General features: G+C 38.0%; 1 protein-coding gene across 1 annotated transcript in view; it reads right to left on the minus strand.

Annotated features, from left to right (window-relative positions):
- LOC131429221 (uncharacterized) overlaps positions 1 to 8,754 on the minus strand; it is a 54,516-nt gene extending 45,762 nt beyond the window's left edge. Inside the window, exon 1 of the mRNA XM_058593271.1 lies at positions 8,288 to 8,754. Coding sequence (XP_058449254.1) covers positions 8,288 to 8,314 — 27 coding nt within the window. The 5' untranslated portion in view covers positions 8,315 to 8,754. The remainder of the gene's footprint in view (positions 1 to 8,287) is intronic.
- Between the last annotated feature and the right edge of the window lie 493 nt (positions 8,755 to 9,247).

Genomic DNA, 9,247 nt, shown 5'->3' on the forward strand with positions numbered 1-9,247 from the left:
AGGGTTTTAATTTTGATTTAAGTGGATATGCCATGTTAGAGTTGAAGTCTACCGATATTCTTTTCAAGGTTTCTGATAGGGGGGTCAAAGATGTGAGTGATAATTTTTTCAATGATCTTAATTTCTTATCGAGGATTGTTTGGATTGAGCGCTCCGGATATCCGTTGAGCTTTCCAATTTCGAAGATAAAATTTTTCTCTTTCACTACCGCATCATCTCTGAGGGGTAATGTTAGCATTCTGTGAAACATATGGTGAAATGCTGCCATTTTATGTTGGTGAGAATGGTTAGAAATATCAGGTATAACTCGCTCTGTATTGGTTGGCTTCCTATATATTTCGAAAGATAAAGTTTTCGCTTCCCGTATAATGAGAACATCTAAGAAAGGTAAACTGTTGTTTGTCTCCCTCTCGCAGGTGAATTTTATGTTCCTATGTAAATTGTTGATTGTATCCAAAAAATTTTTCAAATCGTTACGCTTGATGATGCAAAATATATCATCAACGTATCTCCACCAGCGATTTGGTAGTAATCCTCGTTTATTTAAAAGTTCTTCGAGGTTTGCCATAAATAATTCGCATAAAAATGGGGAGAGCGGATTACCCATTGGGGCCCCTTGTAATTGTTTATAATATTCCCCTCTGAATTTGAAATAATTTACATCCATGCAAAGCCGGGTTAGAGTAAGGTAAGACCTTACTTTGCATTTCCATAAACTACTACTCTTTTGTTTAACTAACCAATCTTCCAACAGATTGATTGAGTCCTTCACCGGGACACTTGGGAATAAGGAGGCTACATCGAAGGATACCATTATTTCGTCATCTTCGATTTCACCTGAGTTCAGAAGTTGAGTAGCGAATTCCTGTGTATTGGGAATGGATCTACTAAAAAACTTTTTCGGCATATTTTTGAATTCTTCCACTAGCCATTTGGAGATTTTTTGGGTAGGGGCTCCTACTGAAGAGATGATTTCCCTTATTTCATTCCCAGGTTTATGGACTTTAGGTAATCCTTTGATTTTTGGTAATGAAGGGTTAGGGACTTTGAGGCGGCTGAGATTGATATCGAAGTTAGGGTTACATTCTATGAGAGTTTTATCTATTTTTTTGATAATTTCTGGAAGGGGGTCGGATCTTTGTTTCCTATATGGTCCGTCATTAATTTTTTGGATGATTATGCTGTCATAATCATCCTTATCTATAATAACAACTTTGTTTCCCTTGTCAGCTTTAACATAAAAAACTGGCTTTTCCCGCAATTGTTTAACTAGCTCTCTTTCGTTTTTAGTTTGTTCATTTCTTAATGGAGTATTTTTAATGACTTCAGCTACAATAGTCCTGGCGTCATTTATTTTCGAAAAAGGAAGGTTACAGCTATCTAGAGCTGTTTCAACGTCTATAATAACCTGTTCGAGATTAACTTTGGAAGAAATGGCATAATTTAACCCCAAGTTGAGAAGATTTGTTTGTTCGTGTGTGAAATTTTGTGATGAACGATTAACTAGGAAGTTTTCTGAAAACTGTACCGAAGGTTTTGGAGGATGGACCATACGGTTTTGGGAAAGTAAATTTTCAAATTTTTTGTTGAGTAGAGTTCGTTTGCGTTCTGATTCACAGTGCTCAGCGAACTTTACTTTGGCTAGAAAAATTTCGAAACCATGGGGGTATTGTTTTGCTAGTTTTAAATGGAGATTATAACATTCCAAGGTTTTTACACTTTGGATGCTATACAACTTTTTTAAATTTTCTTTTAAAATTTCCCTCTGAATTTTACCCATAATGTTATTAGAGAAAGATTTCCTACCCCGTATTTTACAGCATGTCGGAATAATTCCAAAGCTCTTGCACCTTTTCAAAAATGCAATATCTTTCGATAATCCCGCAATTTTCTTTCTTAACTTTAAAAACCTATTCTTTGGTTGTAGATTTCAAATATCCGAAACCCGATCAAATATTCGTACCCGAACCCGACCCGTTCGTTAAGTCATGAATCCATATTGGTTACCGTATTCGTTGTGATTCAACAAGGAAATAAAAATATAGTGTCAATTGAAAGTTTTAGTACATTTTCCCGGACAACAATATTAAAACAAAAAGTACAGAAAAATCCGGAACTTTTAAAACACTTGGGTTAGTCTGGACACGGGGCTAAACCGGGTAGCCTAAATATCTTCTAAGCCAGCAATTATTTCGATCCATAAATTGAATTTGGAATTTGAAATTTTCGAGAAGGACGAGATTTTCACCTTGCGACAAATTCTTGATAAGTTTCAGGAGTACAACTTGAGGACTCATCATCTGTTTGTAGATTTCAAAGCTGCGTACGACTCAGTGAAACGTAACGAATTGTGGCAGATCATGTTAGAACATGGCTTTCCGACAAAGCTAATTAAACTGATTCGTGTGACGCACGATGGATCGAAATCAAGCGTCAAGATAGCTGGTACGACATCCGATGCTTTCGTGACGTTAGATGGATTGAAGCAGGGCGACGCGCTCTCAAATCTGTTGTTCAATATAGCGCTCGAAGGTGCCATACGAAGATCCGGTGTGCAAAGGAACGGTACCATCATCAATAAATCTCACATGCTTCTTGGTTTTGCGGACGACATTGATTTAATTGGTGTGGATCGTAGAGCTGTGGAAGAGGCTTTTGTGCCCTTCAAGAAAGAAGCTTCGAGAATAGGGTTTACGATAAACTTTACCAAGTCTAAGTATATGGTGGCAGGTAGAGAAAGAGGCAGCCCAAACGGTGTAGGATCCGAGGTGGAGATAGATGGGGTACAATACGAGGTCGTTGATGAGTTCATATATTTTGGAACACTAGTGACATGCGATAATGATATTAGCCGCGAGGTAAAAAGCGGTGTTGCAGCTGCTAATAGGGCTTTCTTCAGGCTCCGTAACCAGCTGAAGTCTCGTAGCTCGTAGGAGTACAGAGCGACTGGAAAACGGCGGCTCAAGATCCTGGAAATCTACAATTCGTTCGGTCATGTTCCGAAGACGGGATGTGCACCATTAAAGTAAAGTAAAGTAAGTAGGATTGAATTTGTAAACGCGCTTTCGTATGACAGATAGGTGACTGTTAGCTGGATGACGCTGAGTCAATTCAGTTTGACGTCTTTCGTGTTCTTGTCAAAAACTGTACGCTTTCAACAGATTTTTTTTAAGTTTTTAATTTTTTGGTTTATTTGATTTCTGTACACTATAATGGCGGTCTGATTAGCTCTTTCATGTGTTCATTCCGTGCTGAAAACAGTGATTATTATGTGCTTTCGATAACGTCAAAAATTAAATTGTTATTGTGTTTTGAAAATGAATTGTCTGTGCCGGACACAAAAGTAGGACTCAATCGGACACATAATTTTCGATTTGAAATGTTTAACGGATTGTTGAAACATACCTAAATATTTAAATCTATATTTCAAATCTACTTCTTATCTCTAATTAAAACTAGATTTACTATAAATAAAATCAGAACTTTCTCTATTTGTAGCAAAGCAATCAAATAGACTTCAATAAAGACTCCAGAGTCAGTTTCAACACCAATAATTTGGTACTGCAGGGCGTGAAGCTTCGAAACAATACCTAGGTTCGAGTGGGATCATGTCTTACGCAAGGTTGAAACCAACAGACAATCCATTCGAGCACGATTTTTTGTCGTACTCAGTAAGTTATCTTAAGTTTTGGCGTCCTGCCGTATTCGTGGTTCATTTTTGTGTGAAACATTTAAGTCCGTCTAGCCCCGCGGTTCCCAAATATTGGATTTTGGGTTGGACATTTCATGCTGAGCTGGTAAAAAATCTAATGCTTGTTCTTCCAAGTCACAAATTGCGAATTGTAGCTAAAAGTTTAAGTGTCCTCTATAGTTAAAAGTGCGCTTATACGAAATGCAATTGGAATTATGAAAAAAGTTTGCCGGTATTTATTTTGTATCGGAAAGTACATTCTCTCTACCGATGAGAATACTTGTACGCAGTGTTGGTGATTGCTGAAAATTTGACAGAAGCAGCTCGATATTTATCAATATTGTATACAACATTTTCAATCCGGTAAAAGATGAGACAAGAACTCGAGTCTCTCAATGCATGAACCACGAGAGAATTTTTCTATATTTCTTCGCTCCACTTTATACTCTGAGTAATTCATGGCCCTTAAAAAAATTTACAGTCTGGTAATGATCGGAGCTGTGTGGAATTTACCAAGAGAGAATCGCAAGTTGACAATTATCGCAGAAAATCGAATCGATGATTCAACTTGATGATTCTCATACTAGGTTGCAATATTTAAAAATCCTTGTATGGAGCATTCACATACATTTTCATATACACAACTTATGCAAAGGTTATATGCACATAGTTAGAATAAGCGGCAATAGTAAAATGATTCAATCGCAATTATCCCCTGCCCATACAGAATCGGATCGCGAAACGAGAATAAGCGACCGTTTGTTGCTTCAGAGAGAATCTCCACAGCAGCGTGCTAACCTATGGTTCTCAGAAATGTCATCTAGAGAAAATCGCTCTCGCACTGGTGTCTATTCCATGTTAAATGAACCATGCCGGTTTTTTGTTGCTGCGATGATATTCGTCTCTCTTTGATGGCACTGATTGAATCGTGTGAAGAGTTGCTAGTGAGCGTTCTTTGATACGATAAAAGCCACCCTTGCTTGTACGCATTGTAACGGCAGTGTATGGTTGGAAATACTTATGCAAATAGATACCATTATGACTAGTGAATGAAATGTTCATTAGATTTAAAAAAAATGCAGTTTCATTTCTTGTGTTTTTGTGAGCTGTTTCAACTTTGATAAATATTAACTAATATTATTTACAAAAAATTACTGGGTTGTGTACGAGACACGGCCGATGATAATGACATTAAAAATGCAATTTTGAAACTCTCTCATCAACAGATTTAAATTTGAAAAATAGGCAAATAATTGTGAAACACTAACGTTACTAATGTATCTCATCGTCAAATGCGTTCAAGAAGTGTTTGTAATAATATTCTTTGTTTTTTTGCGAACTTCGGCTTCCGATCGTAAATGAAGTTTTCTGTTCACGATCAGTGCAACTGCAACCTAATCTAATGTTCATCAAGAAATAAAATAATTCCATATTCAAATCACCTAATCAAAAGAGTTTAAAATTACGGTAATTCTGAGCTTACTCTACAAGTAAAGTGTTTTCTGCAACCCATAGGGTTGCACCTGCACGAGCCTCGCCCGACACAATTATTTGCCGGGCCGGTCCAAAAAATATTATGTAACTTAATTCGAATTTCCGTATTAAGCATAAGCATTAAGACATTTCTAACCGTCAACAGTTTCATTGGTGCTTAGTTTCAGTTTTCCTCAACTCATTATAACAAGATTACCACCCTCTTCCCCCACCCTCCAAATCGAAAGTTCTAAATTGGCCTGCTTGTTCCTGTAGACACAACACATTCAATAAATTCAAGCGAACACGGTGTGCAGCAGATGGAAGAAAATGACACACCACAAAGAGCTAGCGACAAGCTAACTGTTCAGATGTCGGGTGGAAACAATGGTCGACCAATTTTTTAATGGAATGCTATTAAAATACTGAAACGATGTTTCCATACATGTTTAAGTTAAATGTTTACGAATCGATTGATGCGAAATCATTCAAATCCACAGATAAATGAGTTATTAGCGTCCAAATTATGACAAAAAATCTAACGCGGCTAGTTTTCTAATTTTTAATTGACATCTGGCCACGTATAGTGAAAACTTTTCTAAGAACATTACGATATTTACCTCCAAATTGCATATGATGGGATTGAAAATATGGATATAAATTGTATGTCGATGTTTGAAAATCAAAAATATCGAAGGCGCACAAGTAAGTACAATGACCTACTTCATCATAAGTATCGAATAGCACATATATATTGAGTATATTTAAAAGGTTTAAACAAGCGAGTGAGGTGGAACGATCAATTGGAGGAAAATACATGAACCTACTTAAACTCATCTAATGTACCTTTTTGATCTCCTAATCAGGAATCAGAACTAATTGGCTTAAGTGGCACGTTCCCCTAGTTATTTGGAGATTTGTGCTTTTGCGTGGTTCCTCATCGTTTTCCTTATGGAAAGGGAAGGATAAAAGGAACATGGAAGGAAATTGTGAAGTGGTTGAAATAGGAAAACACTACAAAACAACAAGAAACAAACCAGCTTTTTTGGCCCAAAGAGGCGAATGACTTTAAAGTTAGAACCTTATAATTGAATTATTCTTCGCTCCACTTCATACTCTGAGTAATTCATGGCCCTTGAAAAAATATACAGTCTGGTAATGATAGGTGCTGTGTGGAATTTACCAAGAGAGAATCGCAAGTTGACAATTATCGTATAAAATCGAATCGATGGTTCGACTTGATGATTCTCATACTAGGTTGCAATATTTCAAAATCCTTGTGTGGAACATTCACATACATTTTCATAGACACAACTTATACAAAGATTGTATGCACATAGTTAAAATAAGCGGCAATAGTAAAATGATTCAATCGCAATTATTCACTACCTATACAGAATCGGATCGCGAAACGAGAATAGCAGCGTGAACAGAAAATTTCATTTTTTAGATTCTCAGACAGGCCATCGAGAGAAATTTGCTTTCGTACTGGTGTCTATTCTATGTTAAATGAGCCATGCCGATTTTTTTTGCTGTTATGATATCCGTCTCTCTTTGAAGGCACTGGTTGAATCGTGCGACACCATTCTGCATTCCCGGAAGAATGCAGAACGATTCGCAGTATGTACGAGCAGAAGTAAATTCAGCACCCCATAAAAGATGCCAAACAGTCTCCTCAAACCTTTTTAAAGTCAATACTGAAAGGATTCATTCACTCCAGAAAAAAACGATTACCCTTCTGACTATAGCTCCTTACCACATTGGGTGAGAAACGATAGAATATCCTTTAATTTTAGCTCCGCATACATAGACTCAACCATGTATGGAGAACCAAAAACTCGGATACGCAGTTGCGTCGATGCAAGACAGTTGCATATCAGATGATATGAAGTACCGTAATCGCGTTCACATAAATCACACGAATAATAACATACTCAACACACTGAAAAGTAGCCATATGATAGTTGAGTTTTCAATGTCCAGTCAGAGCTCTGACTAGAATACTTCAATGATGCTTGGAAAAATGCAGTAGACATTTTGACATTTTCAGATTCGAATATGGCACCAATGCTTTTGTCTGAGCGCAAGTGTGCAAGCTACGCCTGAGGTCTTCAATTTGAGTTCGACATTAGCTTGGTGCATGGTCTTTTTTGGGAGTTTTCACCGAACCTCCAATCGACCATACACATTTGAAACTAGTCACGACTTTGTATGATCTCGACGTGATATCAATTTTTGCGTGTAAAATATATCACAATTCGACACATTCAAAATAGCTCTTAATATCAGATACTAGTAGAGAGTCTATTCGATACAATTTAAGTTTGGTTCTGTTTCCTAAGTATTTCTGCGCAGATTGATCACAAAACGATCCCCGCCCGGTACCGTAATGTTGTAATTTCAGTTTACTGGAGGTCGTTGAGATTATCTTCGATCATAATTTGCTTCACATAGTCCTTTCGAAACAGGCGCAAAACTGTTTGGTTTGTGAATCTGATTAATTTTTGATTATAAAACTACCGTGCTTAAATTATAAACTACTTATAATTTCAAATTGTTATTGAACTCTTTAGATCTATTTTCTCGATTTATGATTCAAATTACGACTTTCACTAATCACTAACGCGCTGAACTTTTATACTTTTCATATTACTTGCTGAACCACATCACAGATTCGTCATTTTAGTGTTGCTAGAATCCAAAAATCGATCATGTCATGTTGGAACAATTCAAGGACATTAAGCACATTTGTGTACTGCAACATTTAAACGTTCATTTAACAGTCACTTATTCTGCCGCACACAGAACAGTTCAAGTACATCCCGCACGGTAACAGCGGAACATTTGCATTCCAATCGGGCCATATGCTATAGCTCTACTCGTACAACACCTCGTTGGGGATTCTTTCACTACAGTAAATTTATTTTTGCACTTTCCTCCTCCGCTGACACATTAATCGTATTTATCGTTTTTAATATCACCCCCACGGCCCATCTCAAGCGCATTCTAATCTGCCCGGAATTCTTCCCGCCATCAACGATGCCTCAATCAAACTACTCATACCTCTGACATTCGGGGACCGGTGCGGGCATAACTCAGTTGAAGTTATTGGTACTGACTCACCAGAGGCGCTACCGCTGTGAACCTCATCGCTAAACCGAAGTACCGGGTTCTAACGGGGGTCGACTCGTCACTGGTTTTACTAGTTGCTGATACTTCGCGGCCCTATGGAGGACGTTTTCCTATGCAAGCCTAGGTACTTCTGAATTCCTTAGTAATTTCAATCAAACTAAACTGAGTTTGCTGCAAAATTCTTATTAAATAGTAGTGGCAGTGCACGTCAATCCGTAGCTACTGTGGAGAGTCTGGTGTCAATGGTGCAAAAGTGACGACGGTCAGCAGCCGATATCAATTGCAACTGAAAATGTACATTAAAATTGACTTTACGATGGGAGATGCACTTTGTTTGCTCAGCACTGGGGGAGGACACGGATTTCGTAAAGTCGTTCACGTCCGTCTTGGGACTGTGCAGGTCTGCTGTCTGATCGGCGGAAGAACGCTGCTGCCATTTTCGGCTTCGTAGTTACTGGTTTTTGCCAAATAGGCTCCAAGATGCGCTCGCTTTTCCAAGGGTAAGGTGGTTATCGATTTTCGATGGTTCGATTCGATTTCGCTCGGAAGGTTGATTCCGATCGTTCACTGCAATCGGTGACAGCAGGAACCACGACGGCCACGTTCACTCATGGCCACGTTCGTATCGCGATGACATATCACCCACTACCGATGAATAAAAGTAGCGTCCTGGAATGATGGGAATGCCGTTGCTTGTTGATACCTTCCTTTTTATTGGTTTGATTTGCATTGGCGAACTTCGATGATGCATTTTTTTACGGTTTGATGATCAAGATTAAGTGAGACGTGAGTGATTTTATTGGCCCCGGTAAGGTTTATGGGGCCTGGCGAGGGAGTTAATTTTCTACACTAAACCAGACTACTTGTGAGAATTTATATTATATACATCGTTAACGCTGTATGTAACATGAAACTTTGTTCAGAATTTATTAACCCATTAGGAGGTGTCTT

This window comes from Malaya genurostris, chromosome 2 (assembly GCF_030247185.1).
Source record: "Malaya genurostris strain Urasoe2022 chromosome 2, Malgen_1.1, whole genome shotgun sequence".
In the NCBI taxonomy this organism is placed as follows: Eukaryota; Metazoa; Arthropoda; class Insecta; order Diptera; family Culicidae; genus Malaya; species Malaya genurostris.